General features: G+C 34.1%; 1 protein-coding gene across 1 annotated transcript; it reads right to left on the bottom strand.

The window, feature by feature from the left end:
• Positions 1 to 173: 173 nt before the first annotated feature.
• LOC147066757 (RNA polymerase-associated protein CTR9 homolog) lies at positions 174 to 11,287 on the bottom strand. The gene is made up of 5 exons (XM_085954458.1): positions 11,036 to 11,287; positions 2,264 to 2,358; positions 1,837 to 1,962; positions 685 to 922; positions 174 to 466 (listed from the first exon to the last, which is right to left on the bottom strand). The coding sequence occupies exons 4-5, from the start codon at positions 820 to 822 to the stop codon at positions 326 to 328; spliced, it is 279 nt and encodes a 92-aa protein (XP_085810584.1). The 5' UTR covers positions 823 to 922; positions 1,837 to 1,962; positions 2,264 to 2,358; positions 11,036 to 11,287; the 3' UTR covers positions 174 to 325.
• Between the last annotated feature and the right edge of the window lie 11,948 nt (positions 11,288 to 23,235).

Below are 23,235 nucleotides of genomic sequence, written 5' to 3' on the forward strand. Positions count from 1 at the left end.
AAATCAACAAAACTTAAAAAAACATGAGAATTAATGGATCTTTGATGAAATATGCAATCTCAATTTTGAAAAATTCTAGATATTCATTTTAACTGAATATTTAAACTATTTTAAATGAGAGATGAGTATATTCTCATTTCACAGATTGACGTTTGCTGTGAAAAATATTTAAAACAATGTAAGTATCCCAAACCTTGCTTTATCCTGATTATTTAGCTTCATAAAGCAATGGCCCATGCCGAAACGGAGACGGAGAACAGCCAGGCGGTTGGGGTTGGTTCTCAGAGTTTCCCTGTAGAAGCCGAGAGCGCTGCGGTAGTCTTTTTTATTGAAAGCGATGCACACTTTCCAGAACAGCGAGGGGATGTTGTTGGAAGATTGATTCACCACAAAATTGAATTGCGCATCCACCGTCCACCACTTTATCACCCTCCAACAAGCACAAGTATGCTCGGCCCAAAAGATTCTGCAAAAAAAAAAATACAGATGTACAGCATTTTCGCCGGTAAAGTAAATTCGGCTGTTGTATAATGAAAAATCAGTTGTTTTCATTTTGTTTTTCCAAGTCATGTTGTGAATGGATTGAACTTGTAAATTGTAAAGTTCACTTCATATTATTATATATAAAGAAATTTGACTAGGTTGAATAAAATAGGTAATGAAAGTGGGTAGGTATCGTCTTACATGATCATACATGATGATTTTGTCGGCAGTGGTGTATAGGTTTGTGGCTTTGGTGAACAGATCCCGTTTCATGTTTATATTCTTTTCATGGTTAGCTTCCTGCACGCAGTATGTGGCAAGCATGTCCAGGCACCGCATCTGATCTTTCTCCGAGTTAGAATAATCGACGTTGGCCGCGGTGCGACCCGCATCCAAGATTTTAATGAAGTCATCAGTTCTTTTTGTTTACGTACGGCACCTGTATAGAATACAAACATTTATATGAGAATACGCAATTTGAAAAATTGAAAGGACCCTCGCAAACGATGCTAATAGAAATCAAGATCCGACAGGTCCCATCCATTCATTCAAATATCATTCTCTCTGGACATAAAAATGTGGATAAATGTGGTTGAAAAATTAACCCTGCCTACATCGCAATAAGGGTTATTGTTGTACAACATTTCTTTCCAAAACGCTAATATATATATATTATATTATATTGTAGCAAGTAGTTAAATATTAACTTTACCCACATTGCAAAAAAAGGATTATTCGAGATTTTTGAAAGATGTCTTTGACCTATTCTGCAAAACTTGCCCACTTTAATATTGTGATTTTGTATGAAACGGTGTATTATCAGGGTACTTATATCAATGTATACAAATGAGTAAGTTTTAATACCCGCTCGGTTATTGTAACTTGGTTTCTATGGGGCACTATTTCTTTCAAAAAGTTTGAAACGTCATATGATGAGCAAGGTCTTTTTTCATTGAGGCATGACCATAATAGATTAAATTGGACTAGAAATCATGCATTCTTGCACGCCAATCGAGATATCGGGAAGATTCTACAGGTGTCACTCTTAGCACAGCTATGAAAAATGCCCAATGTTCGGTACACCATGGTATACGCTCGACTATGTGTGTTGAGACGTGGTGGTTGGCGATGGAGAAAAGCAAACACCAGAGAGTAATCATTACCCATAAAAATTGATTAAAAAAGTATTCATTTAGTTATTTAGTAAAATATTAATATACCTACTCAAAAGGGTTCGCCATCCAGATTATAATTGATAGTTTTTTTTTCTACAATAGACTGTTTACCCTAGGAAATTGATGGTGACATTCTAACTTCATTACATTCCATGCGTAAAATCTTATAAGTACTTACTACTTACGCCAACATTGACATTGACCCAGATGATAAGTGGGATCTCTCTAGGCGAAGAATACTGAGTATTTTTTTTCATCTCATGCGGTAGGTAATAATTATTGTTCAGGATCCAACTTCGATCACCTAAAAACATTTTAGATTAGGCAAACGAAATTGGTTACGTAAATCACATGTCATAAAATGAAGTAAAATCACATCACAAAACTTTAGCTAGTTCAATGTAATAATATAATTATAACGAAACTATACATTCAAAACACTACATTATTATAAAATAAGTGATGGTTTATCTTTACACTATTATCAAAAATCAAAATGTTTCGAAGTCGCATGACCAGGCACCTGCAGTAGGTACGAGGAACTAAAGAATGACGTCATTACATTTTAAGCCTACTAGAGTAAAAAATAATTGCGCTGTACTTACCCGTGTTATGGGAATTCACCGTCTTCGAGCTGCATTAGAAAACTTGGGAAGCCCCGTAAGGAATTATTGCTTTGCCATAATCTATTTTCACATTGCTGCAAAATTCATAATATATTATATTTTCTTATAACGAATAATCGTCAACTTAACCCTTTGTCTATTGTACGGTATAACGATACGCTACGGCCTACGCCAATCGATGTATGAAGCTTCTCTAAGTAACATAGAAAAATAATGAATCATTTCAGCGTATAGGCATGTGGGGCTTATAAAATTTATATCAGAAATACGACTTGGAAGTTAAAGGTTTAAAATAGTATACGATCACTACGTTATAGTTTTTTAGATCTGCTAACACATAAACAGTAAAAAATAATGATTCATATTATAACACAGCATAATAATTATTAATTATTAATGATTTGCTGTATTTTTTGCCTAACAACGATATTATGGGTCAATGAGAAATGGGACCAGTCTCAGGAAATAAAAACTACAATTGAGATCGCAAGGAGCGCCTTTCTCAAAATGAGACGCCTCCTTAGCAATCGAGATCTTAACCTAGGTCTGAGACTGCGTATGGTACGTTGTTATGTGCTCTCAATTCTTTTCTATGGCATGGAAGTATGGACGCTAAACCAAGAGATGTCACGGAGACTTAAAGCTTTCGAGATGTGGCTGTATAGACGCATCCTCAAAATTCCTTGGACTGACCGGGTGACAAATGTTGAAGTTCTCAATCGAATGGGGAAGGACCGAGAAATTCTACGTAGTATCAAAACCAGGAAACTACAATACCTCGACCACATTATGAGAGGACACATATACAGCATTCCCCAACTTGTCATTCAAGGAAAGATCAATGGGAAGCGTAGCAGAGGACGGCGCCGCATTTCGTGGCTTAAGAACCTCCGTGATTGGTACGAGTGCAGCTCCACCGAACTGTTCCGGGTAGCAGACGACAAAGATAAGATCGCTTTGATGGTGGTCGACCTCCGCTAGGGGATGGCACAATAAGAAGAAGATAGGTACCTATCTGTATAAGGTTTATAGATTTTTAATAACACAGGTTTTCAATACGCCGTAAAAAATCAAATTATATGTGGGTACTTATAATATAAGTATTATTATAATTTAGGTAACTATTCTATTCATACATATACTGCATTCCTAATCGCTGAAAAGCCTCAATTAAAATAAAGACTCAACTCGGTGTTGTCGGCAAGTTAGGTACCTAGGTACCTATATCTCGCCTTAATGCCCTTAACCAATCTAATATTACGTTCAAAGCTGACTGGAAGAACGAAATAATAAGTTTAATAATTCTGTGAAGATAAAAAAACAGGAAGATCGCCTCTCTTCTAATTATAGCAAGGAATCAATCATTTTGAGGCTGCTGTTGAGAGATGTCCCAAGACTACAAAATGTTATAAAGGTTTTCGCAACGCCATTTTTTCATTGTACCTAGTCACCCAAGCATTTTGAACCTATAAGATACCTAGACGAAATAATATGGCTTGCCAGCGATTATTATTAACCAATGCCCATACAGGTCACATTGAAGTTAAAAAAATGTATGATAGGTAGGTACCTACTTACCATTAGTAATCGAGTGGCAATAGTCGTGCATGATTATCATTTTTGAGGTTTTTACGCCGAATATGTATAATATGTAGGTACATACCTATTTCTATGTATTTAATTAATACATAGATATATGGTGCTTTTATTTATGAATTGGTCATAGCATAGTAGTTGGCCGTTTCAACTTTTGGTTGATAAAATAAGGTGTCAGTCATTATTTTATTACGTCGTCTGTTGATATGTATAGCTTGGTCTCCATTTTCATATAGAAAAACTTGAACCAAAATTATTCCCTGTGATTTTTAAAAAAAGTTATTGGTGAAGAAAAATACAAACACTTCAAAATGATAAACACCAGAAAGGCTGTGAAGACACCCCCAAAAATTATAACTTGTTTCAATATTGTGGAGTTATTTTAAAACATCAGAAAATGAAAAGACCAGAGCAGCATTAACTGTAAGTATTTGAGCATTGTGTTTTTGTCTTTAAATATATTAATGGTTTTAAGTGACGAAATTAACTGCTATCATACGTTATTATATATTATATAATATGTTTTTCTTATACGTTAGCGGTGCGTAAAACGTTTCTAATAATTTCAGTAATCCACAGCTGTAAAAAGGTTTAGAAACACTGATTTCGACCATTTTAAGGGACAAATAAACATTTTAAACATAGTACTTATAGAAGTCTGTCAGAAATTTGAATACCTGAATTGAAAACTATTTCAGTCAAACAAATAATTTAGATGGACTAAAATACCTTGTTCAGCAAGAAAAGAAAAAATACCTACGCCAGAAGGGAAAAGGAATCTGACAAAATTACTGAAAAATATGTGTTTACAATAGACAATGCGTTTTGATATATCCAAAATCTAATGTGTCCAGCGCATAATTTAAAACAAAACTTGCCATTCATTATTTTACTCTCTGCAACCAAAAACGATTGATGGTCTTTGCAATGTTTTGATTGAAGTCGAAAGTGGGCTTACTGCAAATTAGCTTTCCAGTGTAATAATATGTCAATAATTTACTCTTCCTCTTCTGCCTCTTTCTACGACGACGACGACGACGACTATAAAACCGCTATTCTGTACAGTGATGGAGCAGGGAAAAAAACCAGGAAAAAATTTAGTACTCACCAATGCTTTATTAAATTAATATTGCAATGCCACGTAATATCACCAATGTACATTAAAAAAAGGAGAAGGACCACACTCAAATTGAGGTTGAACGATTCGCTCTGTAATTGAAATGAGGTTGAGAAATAAAAAAAAACGTGTTCATGCTGATTATATAACTGCGTTTAAAGAAGCCTGGAAAAACCTAAGCCATACCATGTCACAATCTCCGCCTATAGTAATAGGGAACGACTCTACCTACGCTATGACCGGTCCCAAGCCTGGATAAAGGATGAGGGTTCGTCGTAGGGTTAATCACCCAACACGGTAAAAAAAACCCTGATTACGAACCCCGGACTCCCCATAAACCAACGACCCAAGCAAAGAATTAAGGACAAACGATTATATATACAATGTGGCACATGGAACGTACGCACTATGTTGCAGCCGGGCAAGATGGAGGAGGTTGCAATTGAATTGCATAAGTATAAAATGAGCGTGACTGTATTGCAGGAAATAAGATGGGAGGGCGCAGGTTTCATAAACAAGAGAAACTACACTTTGTATTACAGTGGATCTGCAGGTACGCAGGGTCGCTATGGAACTGGGTTCTTAATCAGCTCTGATATCCGCAGGGCAGTACTAGGATTTGAGCCAATTAGTGAGAGATTATGTAAACTTAAACTGAAAGGTACACTTTTCAATATTACGTTCATCAACGTTTATGCCCCAACTGATGATGCGACCGAGGAAATTAAGGATAGATTCTATGAAGATCTGCAGAGAGCCTGCGAAAAAGTCTTCCCACATGATGCTCTAATTATCTTGGGAGACTTCAATGCAAAAGTTGGAAAAGATGAAGCATTTAAATAAGTAGCTGGGCATCACAGTTTGCATCAAACGACAATCGATAATGGTGAACGTCTATGCTTTTTAGCGGCTGCAAATAATTTATTAATTAGTAGTACATGGTTTAAACATAAAAATATCCACAAAGGAACCTGGAAAATACCTGGAAATAATACATGCAACCAAATAGAATGATCACATTCTTATATCAAAAAGAAGAGCGACAACAGTGGAGGATGTGCGCGTCTGCAGAGAAGCCAATTGCGATTCTGATCACTTCCTGGTGAGAGCAAAATTAAAACAAAAAATCTCCTTAATACTGAAAAAAGAAGGCCAGAGAAGAACTAAATGGAGAGCTGAAAAATTGAGGGATGAAGAAATTTTGGATAAATACCAGGAATCTATAGAAACAAACTTAAAAATTACTTTAATAACCGATGATGTGAATGTGGACTGGGAAAATACAAAAAACTGTGTTATCACGAGTGCCACAGAAATTCTGGGGGAAAACAAAGCAAAAATAGATGCAGGATGGTTTTATGCTGATTGCAGGCAAGCACTGTTTGAAAAAAATGAAGCAAGGAAGAAATGCCTACAAAGGGAAACTCGCCAAAATTACGAAACTTATAAAGAAAAGAGAAAAACTGCAACAAAGCTCTGTCGAGAGAAAAAGCGATTGATGCTCAAGAGAATACTTCAAGACATGGAATGTCAAAGAAGAAACAATGATCCCAGAAAATTTTACAAGACTAAATACTATCAACCCTGATTAAACTCCTGTAAGGATAGTGAAGGACAAATGCTGATCATAAAGAAGGACATTATGGAAAGATGGAAAGGCTATTTCACAACACTTTTAAATCAGGCTTATAATAATGGTCATGAGGAAACGGAAGAAGTATTGTACCACACTGCTGAGGAATTTATTGATGAGCCTACTCTGCCTGAAGTAAGAAGAGCATTAAGAACGCTGAAAAACAATAAAGCACCTGGAACCGACAGGATAACAGCCGAGCTGATAAAGACTGGTGGCCCTACACTGGAAGCAAATATCCACAAGATAATTCTCAATATATGGGAAAAAGAAATTCTACCTGAGGAATGGAAGATGGGTATAATAATCGTGCCTATTCTGAAAAAGGGAGACAAAACAATCTGCGATAACTACAGAGGGATCACAATTCTAAACACAGCTTATAAAGTTTTCTCATCTGTACTGTATAGCAGGTTAATGATCTATGGTGAGGAAATCCTGGGAGAATACCAATGCGGCTTCCGACCAAATAGATCCACCATAGATCACATCCATCTCATGAGGCAAACTATGGAGAAAGCGCACGAATACAATCTGACACTCCACCACCTGTTTATTGATTTTAAACAAGCTTTCGCCAGTGTGAATAGGGATAAGATGCTGCAAAGCCTTAAAATACTGGGAATTCCCTTAAAACTAGTAAGGCTTATAAAGACCATACTGACGGATACTAATTACAAGCAGATCCAAACAGAGGATGATCGACCATGGTGGCACTATGAAAATAAAAGCAGAAAACGCTGGGCTGGAAATAAACCAGTCAAAAACTAAGTATATGGTCAGCACACGCGATCAGGTACCGCTGCAGAATATAGTCATAGGACAGCAGTGGCGAAGGGTGGAGGTAGGCTGTTAAGATCCGCCATAAATATTACACACTTAACTTTGTCAGTCATACATACTTGTTTTCATTGAAATAAGACTAAATTTTACAGATGGTGTTGGTTAGTTTTTAAAATTCAATTAAACCCTGCGAAAACCAAGCCATAATAGATAATACTCAAAAAATACTCGTATATCTATAAAATATCTAAAATTATGCAAATAAATCATACATAAATTTGGATATTTTATAGATAGAATAATAATTTTTATCTAATATAGTTTTTGTTTAGGCATAGCTTGATGAATTAAAAAAATGAACCAACAATATGTGTCATACGTATTCTTAATCTAACGAAAACAAATAAGTAAGAATGAAAAAATGTGCACAATTTTGTCATATCGCCTAAAATATACCAATACTATTATGGTTTGGTTGAGACAGGGTTTAATTGATTTTTAAAATCCAACCAATACCATCTGTAAATTGTAGTCTTATTTCAATAAAAACATATACAGGCGGACCTCGACTTACGAACGTTCGACTTTCGCACAATTCGCTATTTCGCACATATCAAAAAAATCGTTTTTTTAAAACGTCGCGCTGTGGGCCGTGGGGTTAAGATATCCCCTTCTCGTTCGCTCACAAGCAAGTGCATTTCTTGCGTCACTTGCATCCTGCTCGCACCCGTCACTTTGCTTGTGAGCTAGCTAGGATAGGCTTAGTCAAGGCCTGAACAAAAACGATGCATGAGTGCGAGTGAGAAAGTATTCGGCACCCTTACGATCTCTTTGACACGCGCTAGAGTAAGATAAAAGGTCTACATTTGTGTAAGCTAGTTTCCAAAAATATCGCCATCAAATCGGGGCAAAACGCTTCACACAGCGTCGATAACTTGCGAGCTCGTGTTGCTAAAATTGATATTTTTGTGTTAAACATAAAGTCAGTGGTAAATATTTTTAGTTAATTAAGTAGAAAAGATGGTTCTGTGTGTTGTCTTAAAATGTGGTAGCCGTACTGATAAGCAAGAAGATGGTATAACGTTTCATAGGTAAGTTGATACATGTTCGTGATAATTTATTTGTATTTTATTATATATTTTAATATCAGTGACCTAGTGTTTTTTTGAAATAACTTAAATTATAGATATCTTTATCTAATGGTTGCATTTTGACCGCTTAAAAATACTATATAACGTAAAAAAATAGAAAATTATACTTTAATTCTGAGCGTCTAGTGCGAGCACTTTGGGCGAGCACTAGCGAAATGGTCTATGGTCTCGAACATTTGTAGACGAATGCGTTTGCTCGCTCACAAACCAAACGCAAGGCAAGCGGCTTCATTTAACAATGCAACGGGTGGCGTCTAGATGTATCTATAGTCTAAGGGCTTAGTCTTGCGTAGTCTATGGTCTTGCGCAGGAGCGCGTGCGGGCGTGTCATGTTGTGCGTTTTGCTAATTTTATTGATTTGAAATATTTCACCCTAAAAATTTATAAACATGAGTGAGAAATGGAAAAACTGCAGTGTTGAAACGAACAAAAAGAAATCAAGGACTCATAAACTTCTCACGATCAAGGCAAAGATGGAAATTATTAGACGTTCTGATAGCGGCGAATTTTTTGCTTCAATCGGACGTTCGTATGATACTAACAGGTCTGCGATATGTTCAATTTTGAAAAATAAAAATAAAATTAAGGAATACGTTCAAAACTGTGGAAATATATCTTTAAAGATCGTTTTCAAGACACGGCATAGCTATGGATGAAATGGAAAAATCTTTGTCATCATGGATCGATGACCAACATCAAAAAGATGTCTCTCTGAGTATTTCAATTATTCAAGCGAAGGCTCTTAGTTTGCACAAAGATTGGAAGGCTAGATTAAAAGAAGATTCTAACATGATTTTTCAAGCAAGTAACGGTTGGTTTAACAAGTTTAAAATGAGGTATTCTTTTCATAATATTAAATTCACTGGAGAATTGGCTGACGAAAATGAAATATATAATGAAAGTGAGGAAGAAGAAGCTGATAAAATCATCAAGACTCTAACAATGAAAAATATGAATGAAGCCTTCATGCATCTTGACAATTTTTTAAATATTATGGAAAATTGTGATCCCAATGGAGAACGCATATCTCAAGTGCGTAGGGCGATCAATAAAGACGTAGCATGTTATAAAATACTATACGAAGAAAAGAAAAAGAAGAGTGGCAAACAGTTAACTCTTGATAACTTTTTAAGGGAAACACCCGCAAACCCCACTTAAACATGTCTCTTAAACGCCTTTTAAACATGTTATATTTACTTAATAAATACATATTTTAAAATACAGACAATTTAAAAAAAAATTTACTTCCCTCTACTTTCGAACATTCAATATTCGCACACATTTTCAGGAACCAATTATGTGCGAAAGTCGAGGTCCTCCTGTACATTTGACTGAAAAAGGTTAATGTGCACTATTTATGGCGGATCTTAACAGCCTACCTCCACCCTCCGCCACTGTAGGACAGCATGCATATGAAGGGGTGGACAAGTTCACGTATCTCGGATCCAGCCTAAATACCCAAAATAAGACAGCAGAGGAGATAAAAATCCGCCTTATCTCCGGGAATAAATGCTGGCATGCCTGCAAGCGACTGGTGGGGTCGAAAATTCTAGGCCGAAGAAGTAAACTTCTAATTTATAAAACGATTATAAGGCCAGTGGTCACTTATGGCTGTGAGACTTGGTGCTTGACTCAAAACTAGGAAAACAAATTAGCTGTCTTCGAGCGAAATACTCCGCAAAATCTTTGGACCCACGTTGGAAAATGGGAACTACAGAATTAAAATGAACCACGAGTTGGAAGAGCTGATTGAACAGCAAACAATCATAAGACACTGTAAGTTCCAAAGACTACGATGGGCGGGACATGTGGAGAGAATGCCTGAAGTTAGAGCGCCAAGGATCATGACGAAGTGGCTACCCCAACGGAAGAGACCCAGAGGCCGTCCAAGAAAGAGATGGGCTGACGCCGTAGAAATTGACTGGCTTCATATAGGAAGATCCGGTACCTGGAGAAGTGTGGCGAGAGACCGGAGTGAGTGGAGAGCGGTTGTGGAGGAGGCTAAATCCCACCCCGGGATGTAGCACCGTGGAAGAAGAAGAAGATACCATGTTACATATTTATGCCATCATTTTAATAAAAAAAATATTGGTGTTAGATTTTACAAATCCATAGGTACGACCAGGAGGAAAACTAATGACTTATATTCGAGCACTGCAATATAATGGATCTAATAAATGGAAATATTAATTTCAAACTGCGTTTTGGTGAAGAATAGCAAGAGCTCCCTCCAATCTCTTTGTCCCTGTACGAATAAATTAAAGTACTATTATGCAACCAAAATTCTTTGCAGCCTTCCTCAACTATATCAAGAAAGGCATGAAATAAAATAACTAAGAATACCTTCAGTTCTTGAAAATAAGTATGGTGGCTGATTATCACTAATTTTATAACAATCTGTCATTTCAAAGCTGACTCGAAAATTAAAATGAATTAAATATTATTTTGTTCATTTATGTGATGCTTATTACCCCTATTTATGCGATTTTATTGAATTTTCCAACATAATGTAGACAAGCAATAGATACTGTAAAACTTGGTGCTGTTTATTTTAATTCAAACATTGTAACTCCCAGCTCAAATCTCAAAAAAACAAAAGCAAACATGTAACTCCTCTATATTCTATGTTAATAAATATTTTGTAAAAATGACCAGATTTACTCATTTATAACATTAAAATACTAAAAGTGTTCAAATTTCCTAAACCAGTCCGTTTTATTTTAAAACAGTTTTTTCTTCCTTCTGTGAAACGGAGTTACAAGTTCCGCGCATTTAGTTGACGAAATGTCATTCCAATATTATCTTTTGAAGAAAATATCGTTGCATAAAAATACATTGCATTTTTCAAAAATATGCATACCAACCTAATTATTCTATTATAACTTATTTATTTTTTATTACAAGTATAATTATTATTTACTGCGTTTTTGCTTATGAAACTAACATTCATCCATTCACAATCATAAATAAAAAGACAAATTTTAAGTTTAATAATGATTTTTTTTAAATTTTGACACTTTTGTGTATACAAAATATTTATTTTTAAGTAATCTATTATAAACCGAAATATTTAGAGAGCATACACCGTTTTGGCTATTTTGCGAGATTCTTTTGACTGGATCTTCCAAACGGATGCGGTTGTTTTTGTTCGGGATATTTTGACGGGGTACTTAGTGAAAATGGAAAAATTGGAATTTTTCGCGTAATTTACATGGAAAAACAATACAAAATACATGAAAAATCATGTAATTAAATTACTCAAAGGTGTGTTAAAAAATGTGGAAAAAAAATGTTTGATGTTAAAACTTAACGGCCATTCAAAATCAAATTTATAGCTTAATATAAGAGATAAAAAATTGAAAAATCATGTTAAAAGTTTAAAAAAATATATGTAATCGTATGCATCTAACAAAACAATTTTAAGGTAAATTTAATGGTTCAAGTATCAAGTCACTAAATTTAAAAAAATAATATCTCTCAAGATATAATCTCGAAATCAAAAAAAGTACATGCACAAACGTAAGCCAATAATAGGCAAATTGATGATTTAATAAAAAATTAAAAAAGTTTGTTGGATGGAATATTTCATATCGAATAACTCACGCACTATATGAGAAAAAAATAAAAAAAGTATGCATAATTGCGCATTAGCTATGCGACAAGAGATTTCACTAAAAAAAATATTTTTAAACCCACGCAGTCAGGTTTTGCATACAAACTTAAAAATTAAATAGCGCGCTGAATACAGGTGAAAAGGCAAAAAAGAATCGTGCACTAACGTTTACTACCAACGCACTAGTGCTTACAATTTAAATTTTGAAAAAAATATAAGTTTAGTGACACAAGTATCCAGCATTTAGCTGGGTCACCCAAATTGAAATGCGAATAACCCCCTTAATGTGCGTGCACAAACGAAATAAACGCGTGCACAAACGTGCACTAACGATGCACGAACGAATGCACTCAAAAAAAGTTGAAATTTCAACATTGGGTGACCCAACGTTTAGCTGGAACACCCAATTTGAAATTGGAATTTTTCGGTTATTATAGGTGCACAAACAAAAAAAAAACGTGCACAAACGTGCACTAACGATGCACAAACAAACGCACCCAAAAAAAATTGGAGTTTTAACATTGGGTGATCCAGGTAAATGGACCTTGAAATTTAAGAGAAAAAAGGACCACCTCTGATTAACTCAGCTACAAGCAGCGCTCGAAATGGAAAATTTTACGAATCGGAGCGCTTGATAATTTTACGAAAGTATTAACATAGGTAGTTATTTAATTTTATACCTATGTATTTTATAAAAATAAGTGTTAGATAAATACTAATTGCAAAATAAAATACCATTCTTGCTCCGAAGCAAAGCATATGGATCCACCCTTTCTGGATGGTATAATACCTTTTACCAAAAGAGCTTACAGACAGAGCACGTAACTGTTAGACTGAAGCCCGTTTTGTAGGCTATTGCCTACAGATGGAGTGGACCGTCCTCGGACATAAAAATGCCCCATTGAGTATTTTTTTTATCAATACTTTAGCTTGCACCAATTTATGATGAGCGCATTTTCATTATGAAAAGTTCCCGTAATAAAAACTTTATAAGGATTGAGAGTAAGAAAGTATAATGCAAATGGATGCAGGTAGGTATTTTATTTTTAATAGCAAAACAAAAAACACATAATATTTTGAAAAATTAAACACAAATCGGTTAATAATAATACGTCCATGTTTAGAAATGGGTAAATCTTGGAATAAAAAAATATGATCTTGTCTTTATATATTGTTCATAATAAGTATATAAAATTACATATTATTGTTGTTTAAATAAAACTGTTAAATACAAAACACAGATATGTTGAAAAATAATTACACAGTTAATTATTAACAAAAAAAAGTTAATTATATTAACTATTCACTCATGTCAGTACTTATGTGTATTTTGAAAATATTTTATGAAACAAAAATATAACATGGGTTTGTTTTCGACATTGTTTATACATAAAATTACTTACTGTTTATATAAAACTATTCCACACAAAATACAGGCATATGTTGAAAATTTGATTATATAGTTAATTACAATAAGTATTTATCTCTTTCGCATAATATTATCAGAGAAGCCCTGCTTAAGGGGGGGCTGAAGAGCCGACATTCAAATATAATTTAGTATAAAAAGGACCTCGGCGTCGTAAGTACGTTAATTTAAATCGATCTTTTCGCAAAAATCACTAATCATCGGATATTTTATTTCAAGAAACATTATTATTATTATTGATATTGTCTGCCGCTGAACATTATTATTATTTTATAAACACCTGCAAGATGTACGCCGATCAGAAAACAGGGCTGTCAAAATAATATTATGTATTAATATTTTTAAAATTTTAATTTCATCATAGTTTTTAATCAAACCTGTGCAAGTACGTACTGATAACTTGGGTGGATTTTGTAGCAAACATACTATTGATATATATACGGGTATATTATTATTATAACCCAATTCAAATTGAACATAGGTTGATACTCAAATACTATTATAGTATGTTTATGATTTCGAGAAAATAATACGATGGTATAATTAATCCATATCAATTATTTGAAAACATTACATTCGCACTTTGCAAGATAACATCAAAATGTGTATATACTTATCTAAATGACAAATGACATTCATGAGTGAGCACGGCTGAAAGCTTGGAAATGTGTTTTTTTCTATTTCAAAATCTTTTAATTGTGTATTATTTTATTACAGATTCAACGCCAACTTCATATAACTAATAAAAAATACTGTTTGTTTCTACGAATAAAAAAAAACAGGAAGGAAGTGTGTACAAATCACGGCAATCAGAAAGGCCGGCAAATATGGCCGACAATGCGTGATACACAAACATAAAATACACAAAATTACAAACACATTCGAAGTTTGCCGCACACGTACAGACCACGTGATATTTGTTTACGCAAAATCGTCGCTTTTCAAAATGGCGAATTTGATTGCCAGATTTTACTGCGATGAATCAGTATGTTCCTTCTTGTCTTTTTCTATTCGTAGGTTTGTTTACTATGTTCACCGAGAAATTTCCATTTATAAAATCGGAAACGATTTTTACAGAAGGGTTTTGGAATATAATGCAACCAAAACTGGAAAAAATTCTATCATGGGTGTTGACTTCCTGAATAAGTTATCCCCAGGTCCATGCCACTACGTGAACCACAGTGGATATTAAGCCATTTCCACACTGGCAACAAGTTGCTGGCAACCTCATTAAATTTTACGATACTTACCATAATTGCTTAAGAAATTTTACGATAATCATCATAATTATCGTAAAATCTAACGAGGTTGCCAGCAACTTAACTTGTTGCCAGTGTGGACCCGGCATTAGATGCACAAAACTTAAATAATATATTTTATAAATCAAAATTTCAAATTATAAATATTTATGATTTATTTCTTCGACAGCCCTGATGAAATATGAGTCGGATCGAGTCATAGAGCAAATTTATTGACACAAACAACTTTGACACGACCTTTTTATATTAACTAGTAGACCAGATATTATGGACCACATGTTAAAAAATCATATTTTCAATTCTCAAGGCCAATTCTGTAGAACGTCCCCTTAATATATTAGATGAATATATTCATACAAAAAAAAACTATTACATAACATTACAAAATTGCCACATATACTCCATTAAGTACATGTTTCATAGAAATAGTTACCTACTTACAATTTTTTATTTGGTACGTATTCTTAAAAATATATTTAACTCTGAAATGAATTATAATTTTATCTAAATAATGAATGTCATTAAGTAACCAGCACTAATATTTTTTAGTTTGAAAAACAAATCTTATATTTTGGGTATGGCCCTGGCACATGACATTGGAGAGTAAACATTTTCATGTTTGACATAATTGTTATTGTAACAGACGAGTCGTATAGTTCCTATATACGATAAGTCCACTTTGATAAAATGTTGGCAAACTAAATATTTTCATTTAATACTACTTCTTTTTATGAAAACCTATGATTGAATTTATTTTATGGTGGTTTGTTATTCACAATAAAATGTATCATTTTCGTAGCAGTAAAGGAGAAATTGACAAAACAGTGATGGACTTATCGGCATTTGAAACTAACTCAGCGCTCGAAATGGAAAAGTTCACGAACCGGAGCGCTCGACAATTTTCTGATAATATTACATAGTTACCAAATTTTATCTGTACTTCATAAAAATAAATGTGTTACATTTTCTATTACATGGCCTATCTAGCTCAGACGGTCAAAATATTTTTTCCACGAGACGGAGCGATAATTTTATCGATGTCACAAACCGGAACGGCGCTCCGGTGCGTTCCGGTCCATTTCGAGCCCTGATTACTAACTGTCAAATTTATCGTATTTAGGAACCCAGTAGGTGTGACTCATCGGTCTTTGTTTCTCAACACTAGTGATAAGTGGTTGACAAGTATAGGGTAAATAAAAAACAATTATTATTTCAATAAATACAAAAATAATTTGTTAGAATGATTTCAATCATTTGTGTCAATTATTGAGAGTGTTGGTGTGAATTATTGTCAGTAAAATAAAAATCGTATTTTTTTAAATTTATTTATTATCATAAAACCTAATAATACATTAGAACAAATCGAACATAAGTTTTGTCTTTTCTTCATCTAATGAACAAGTGATTATTAAATTAAATCAAAAAATATTAACATGGTTAGGTAACTTTAAAAGGTTTTTTAGGTAAGTGATAGTAGAAAAAGATACACAAATGTAAAAAAGAAGCTAATTACCGTCTTCTCCTAAGCAGAGCATAATATGAACCTCCACAAAGTGAAGGTTATATTAACAGATATTTTTTTTCGAGGAATGGTTGTTATCCATTCGCCCAACCCATTGGGACCTTGCACTGGATCAATCAGACATTGAAAAAACAACATGCACTTTTACGCAATGTACCTATTATGTATAATAATGACATTTATTTACGATCAATAATGTAATCACAATATTTTTTTTAAATCAACCTAGTCCGAGTAATTTTTAACAGAAAATTTTTTTATAATTTTTTTTTATTAAAAAACTATTATTTAAAACGACGGAAGTTTACAATCACACAGATTTTATTTTGTTCAGGTAGAACAATTACAAAAAAGTACGGAAATAACTAAAATAAAAACAATTGTTTAATTCGAGAGAAATTCTGAATCACCCAGTATTTGCCAACATTTAATGCAAAATAGTCGTATTTCAAATACCTTTCCCGATGATCCACGTTCTTTTTCCACAATTCCTAATTGATGACTCGTTTCATTGCTGTATTTCCTTCCACTTTAGCAACATTCTGGGTAAGATCAGACATTATTTCGTTCTATTTCTACTAAAAACTTGAGACACTGTTGAAAACGCAAACTGCTACAACGGCCATGATGATTTTTGCAAATGCTCGATGCTAATTGGCTGTCTACAAGGTCGCATGGACTCATCAGCCTTTGAAACAAGCCGCACCGTGGACTTATCGCCGATAGGAATTCATCGTGATTTTGAAACTCTATTTTCACATGAATTTATCGCCGTTAAGAACTGATCAACATTTTATTATTGTGGAGCGCTGCCGGTAGAAAAAAATGTCATCATTATCTCAATTTTGACTAAAAGTGGACTTATCGTATGTAGGAACTATACGACTCAGATGTTTTAGGAAAAACTATCAATGTATAATTAATAATATGTATATATTGATCTGAAATGCTGTTACTCCTTTGTATTCTTCCATTAATAAACACTTTTTTAGCCAAATAACATCTGAAATCTTTGTAAAATACAATACTACACATACAACAATAACCGCCATGTTTTTTTACAACATAAAAGCAAGCGGTTGTGAAGTAGCAAGTAATACCAACAGACTTTTTTTTCTGTTTCGTATTGCTTCGTACGAAAATGATGATATGTTCACTCTGAGTCTAATCTCTTTGCTTTTACCAGAAATAGTTTTTATTAAATTTATTCATTTTTTCAATCTATTGGGATCTTCCTCTATTGAATAAAACGTATTCTTTGTACTGCAATACTCTAAATGTACGAAAAATAAGACTATCCTGTCGATTGCATCGCGTCAAATTGACCAAAAATCCATTCTTGTGATAAAATATGACCATCCAAACTACCTACTACATAAAGTAATTAGCGTACAAAGTCATTGGGTTTATGGTGATTAAACTTTTTCATCATTTTATTAAAATCTTATACTTATTATTATTAGATGAGGACGCCAAGCGACCTGCAAGGTCTAGCGAGGCAGCTGGCGATGCTATTACTTTTTAAAATCGTAGGGTCGTGGGCAGTCTATAGCTATAGCACAAATAATATGATTATGTATGGTTGGCAACACTAAGAGATGTTCTCACACCTACACTGTCTCATTTTTGCATTGGATTATTTGATGTCAAAATGGGGTGGCCCCCAAAGTCCAGTGCCTAAGGCGCTGGCCCAGGAAACAAGTAATCAATAGGAACTGGCTTACCCCATTGAGTGTGGTAGAACAGGCTATGGCTGTTGAATGTGGAAAAATATGGGATAAACTTAAACATGTGTTAAATAATGTTATTTTCAATAGTTACGTCTGTATGATAATATGCATTAAAGTTTATCACGTAAATGTAACATGTACATTTCTATTAATTAATGTGTTCTGTGCCGATTCATAATATATTTGTGATTTAGGACCTAGGTGTTTGATTATTTTTCACTTCTATTACTTACTACCTACACTACTGTCATTGGGCCTCATGGCCTGTTGTAGTGGTGAGTTATCCCCGAATTGCAGAATGTAATAAAGGTTCATTCAAAACAGTGGTGCACAACCTATTTGAATGAATGGCCAATTATCCATTTTCTAATTTTTCATATTCCCATACCGAATATATCGGTATTATCTGATTTTTAAAACCAGTATCGAAAAATACTTGGATACCTACCGGTATTGCAATCCCTACTTTCAATGACTAGTAATTTCTACGCTAACTAGCTCCTGAGGGTTTTTTGAGTTTTGCGTAAATCACGAAAAACTGTTATGGGCAGTGTGATACTGATAACTTATGGTTATTTCCTATCTTCCAGCTTATAAGGAAAAGTAAAATAAAACCTTAAATTTAATTTATATACGGGAATATTCCAAATAAATGCATTTTAATTGTTCGGAGAGCAGACATTGGTCATTTGCACGTCGCACAGAGCGAAATTTGTAACTCACATATTGACATTCCATGTCAATAGTCGAGCTTGGCACTTGCTGGAACAAGGTCGGCTGGAAAGGCAGCGCTCGAAATGGAAAAGTTTACGAACCGGAGCGCTCGACAAATTTGCTGAAGATATTTACATAGTCATCAAATCGTATGTGTATTTTATAAAAATAAGTGTGTTAGATTTTCTATCTAGCTCAGATGGTCAACATATTTTTCCACGAGACGGAGCGATAATTTTACAAATTTCACGAGCCGGAACGGCGCTCCGGTGCGTTCCGTTCCATTTCAAGCCCTGTGGAAAGGACAGTTCAGTAGCAGCCCGTATTTATTTCAATAAATTAATGTAGATATCTTAGAATTTATTTTGTAGCCATCATAGATTTAATATATTGTAGCCATACTTACCTACTAGCTGGTAGATCCTTTATTAGTTTATTACATTACACCTACTTAGCTCTTATCTTATATCAGGGGGGGGGGGGGGGCAAACTGCGGCCCGCCGGGTATTTTTTTGCAGCCCGCTATTGCTAATTGTACTTCTGATTACGAATAACTTTTTTATAATTTTTTAATAAATATTAACAATAGATTAAAATTTGCAGAATTTGTTGTTTCGTAAATGTATTATCTCAGTACGCCTTCCTTGCGTCTCGTCTCACACTATGTAACCACTATTTTCTACGTTGAACATCGATAGGGAATGAATGGAAAGAAATTTCGGATTGTAATCTCGCTCTGGATGTAGATATTGTATGTAGATCAATAGATATTGATAGTGTACCGACAGAGCTACAACTTGAGATTATTGATCTGCAGTGTGACACTGATTTAAAAGAAATTTCTTATTAAATCGTCAGTAAAGTTTAACGTTAACTACATAAGTTACCCTTGTTTTCATATTTTTTAAAAACTATCCCTATAAATTTTAACATCATCATAAGCAAGATAAATGTACAATACACAATAAATTATAAAATATTAACATTAGGTTTTAAATAAACATTTCCCTTGTTGAGTTACAAGAATCTAAAATAACGATTTTTGGCTCTCCTGTAAAGTTGCACTTTTGTAGATAGTGTTGTTTGACATTAAGCCCTCGATATGTGAACAAACATTTTAGATCATGAACCTCCATAAAAATTCTTTACAATCAAATATCTCCGATGCCCATTTAGAAGCAGTTTTGAGAATATCAACTACAAAATTAACACCTGAATTTAAAAAAATGTACAACAGTTTCATTCTTCTCATTTTTTTTTTGTAATGTTTATTTTTCGTGATAATAGTGTATATCTAAAAACAGCATTTTACTTGCGGCCCGCCGCTCATTTTGAATTCTTGAATTTGGCCCTCCATCCAAAAAGTTTGCCCCCCCCTGTCTTATATAGTGGTATGTATGTATGTATATAGATCCAAAAACTATTAAATGAAATAATTAAATTTTAATATTTATGTTCTGAAAAATAGCGTTGAGCAATTTCTGAAGATGATTGGAAATAAGTTGATTTATTAAATTAGCAATTACCAGTACTGATGTAAGGTGGAGAGGATGGACTTCGGTACAGCTTACATTTATATAACTGAAGGCACGGTCGCAACGGCTTTAATGGCTTTGACACTGTGATGTGGAAAGCAACGGGAAACTACCACATTAACTATATCCCTAGTAATCATCATGGCTGGAAAATCAAATTGCATGGCCCTCAGTCCCCGGCAGGCCTTAAATGGTCAGAGGGTGCTAAGAATCCCCGGGCCGGCTATGAAGATTGCGACCTGGAATGTGCGAACTATGTTTAAAAGTGAAAAATTGCAAAACGTTATAATGGAAATGAATCGGTTAAAATTAGACATCCTTGGTATCAGCGAAGTGAAAAGGAAGGGAAACGGCAGATTTAAAACTGACAACGGCACCTTGTATTACTCGGGAAATGATGATAACCACCATCGAAATGGAGTGGGTATCATAGTGACCGATAAAATTAACAGATCGGTCAATAGTTTTGTTTCCTACTCTGATAGAATAATGCTATTACAACTCAAATCATGGATGGGTAATGTTAATATAATACAGGTGTACGCTCCAACTGCCGACAGAGATGACGATGTTATAGAAGAATTCTATCAACAGATAAATGAAATTCTAAAATCGACGAAAGATAATGAAGTTACCTTAATTATAGGAGATTTCAACGCAAAGATTGGTAAAGGTAAAAGTGGAGAGTTAGTAGGAGAATTTGGTCTAGGACAGGGGTCTGCAAACTCTTAGACCAAAAGAGCCAAATATGAGTATCAGAACGGTTAATTTTTTTTTCAAGAGCCATGCATATATTTTTATAAACATGATTTATTTCAGTGAATGTTATTGTTTATTTATCAAGTGAAGAAGATTTTGCGAATAAAACTAATGCAAATATAAGTTTTTTTATTGTTGAAATTATAAATATAATTTTTACAGAAAATGAATTACATAGAATTTTCACACATTCCTTAAAACTAATGTGAACAATGACCTTCCTTGCATTTCTTTGGAGAGGGTCTGTATGTTTGGTATGTAACTTGTAGTTTTCAATTTTAGGCACGACTCCAAATTCTCATCGGTTATTTGGATTCTCTAAATTCTATTTATAATGTTCATGTTTGAAAATGATTGTTCACATACATATTGTGTAGACTCGAATATGAGTTCGGAAAGCTATACCATGTATTAAAAATCGTAGTATCTACGTTATTATGTAGGTAGATCTTTTAGAGCGCTCCGCTGTGCTGTGAAATTCAATTGCATTTTTCTCTCTCCAAATCCTCAATTTTAGTGGCAAGACCTACAAATTTAGAGCTATATAACTCTTTACTTGTTAAATCCACCAAAAAAATCTATTTCAAAAGTGCTCGTGTCGATATGAAATGGAGAAAAATTTAATTTGTCGACTTTTGCAATGGGCGGATTTAAAACGACAACAATCATACCTTTTTTGTAAAAAATGTGAATTGGGAATTTGGCAAAGAGCCGCACGCCAATACACAAAGAGCCGCATGTGGCTCGCGAGCCGCGGTTTGCCGACCCCTGGTCTAGGACCAAGAAATGATCGAGGAGAAAGATTACTACAATTTTGCCAGGAAGAGAGTATGGTTGTTTGTAACACATTATTCAAACTTCCAGCAAGGCGATTGTATACATGGAAATCCCCACAAGATGATGGCAATAACATTGTAAGAAATCAAATAGACTATATATTAATTCGCAATCGTTACAGAAATAGCGTAACATCTACTAAAACTTATCCAGGTACTGACATCTCATCTGACCACAATCCTGTTGTAGCTACAGTAAAAATTAGATTAAAAAGATTACTGAGGGAACCACGCGCAACCCAACGTGTTGACATTAATCAACTGAAGGATCCCAAAGTCAAACGACAAGTAAAAAGTGCACTGAACATAGAAATGGAACAAATAAAAACTTCAGTCATTACATCCTCTGACATAACAGACAAGTGGGACAGGATAAAAGATGTGTTCTCCTCCATATCTAATAATCAATTAGAATATAAAAGAACAGCTATGAAGCAAAAATGGATGACAGATGAGATTCTGTCTTTAATGGACGAAAGAAGAAAATGGAAAAATAAAAATGAAACTCAATATAGGAGAATTCATAATACCATAAAAAGTAAAATTCGTACAGCTAAAGAAGAATGGATGTCCGACCAATGCAAAGAAATTGAAAATCTCCAACGAAAATACGATTCCTTTAATATGCACAAGAAGAATGATAAAGGAAACATTGGGAATTACGAAAGGAACCTCATCAACTATCTTGAAAGACGAAGATGGGTGTATTATATTAGATATAGAAAAGAAGCTGACTCGTTGGAAGACATATATTGAAAATCTGTTTGATGATGATAGGGGACCTATTGGCTATACTTTTAATGAATGTGAACAAGCCCCATGCATAAATAGGGCAGAAATAATAAACGCAATACGAAATTCTAAAAATGGTAAAGCTGTCGGCCCTGATAATATTTACAACGAAATGATAAAATTATTAGAAGAAGATCAATTAGAAATTCTCGTTCATTTGTTTAATATAATTTACGAAATAGGCATAATTCCCGATGATTGGTTGAAATCGACATTCATTACTCTACCAAAAAAGGCGAATGCAAAGGAGTGCAGCGAGTTTAGAACAATAAGTTTGATGAGCCACATGTTAAAAGTCTTATTAAAAATCGAGTGCTTAAAGTCAGACAACGTTATCTACAAAACTGTGTTTTTTTTTTTTTTTGAGATAACGTTATTTTACATTTACGGCTACATGATAGTCAAACAACGTTATGTCAATCTTTTCTAATTTCTTATTAAATCGTCAGTAAAGTTTAACGCTAACTACATAAGTTACCCTTGTT

This window comes from Rhyacophila brunnea, unplaced genomic scaffold (assembly GCF_057557595.1).
Source record: "Rhyacophila brunnea isolate RB1 unplaced genomic scaffold, BYU_Rbru_1.0 scaffold_4, whole genome shotgun sequence".
Taxonomy (NCBI): Eukaryota; Metazoa; Arthropoda; class Insecta; order Trichoptera; family Rhyacophilidae; genus Rhyacophila; species Rhyacophila brunnea.

What these genes read in the sequence shown, in the direction of transcription:
- LOC147066757 (XM_085954458.1), bottom strand. Translation starts at nt 822, where the DNA reads ATGCGGTGCCTGGACATGCTTGCCACATACTGCGTGCAGGAAGCTAAC. An exon ending in AAATCATCATGTATGATCAT is followed by an intron (nt 467 to 684) that starts GTAAGACGATAC and finishes TTTTTTTTGCAG; the next exon opens with AATCTTTTGGGCCGAGCATA.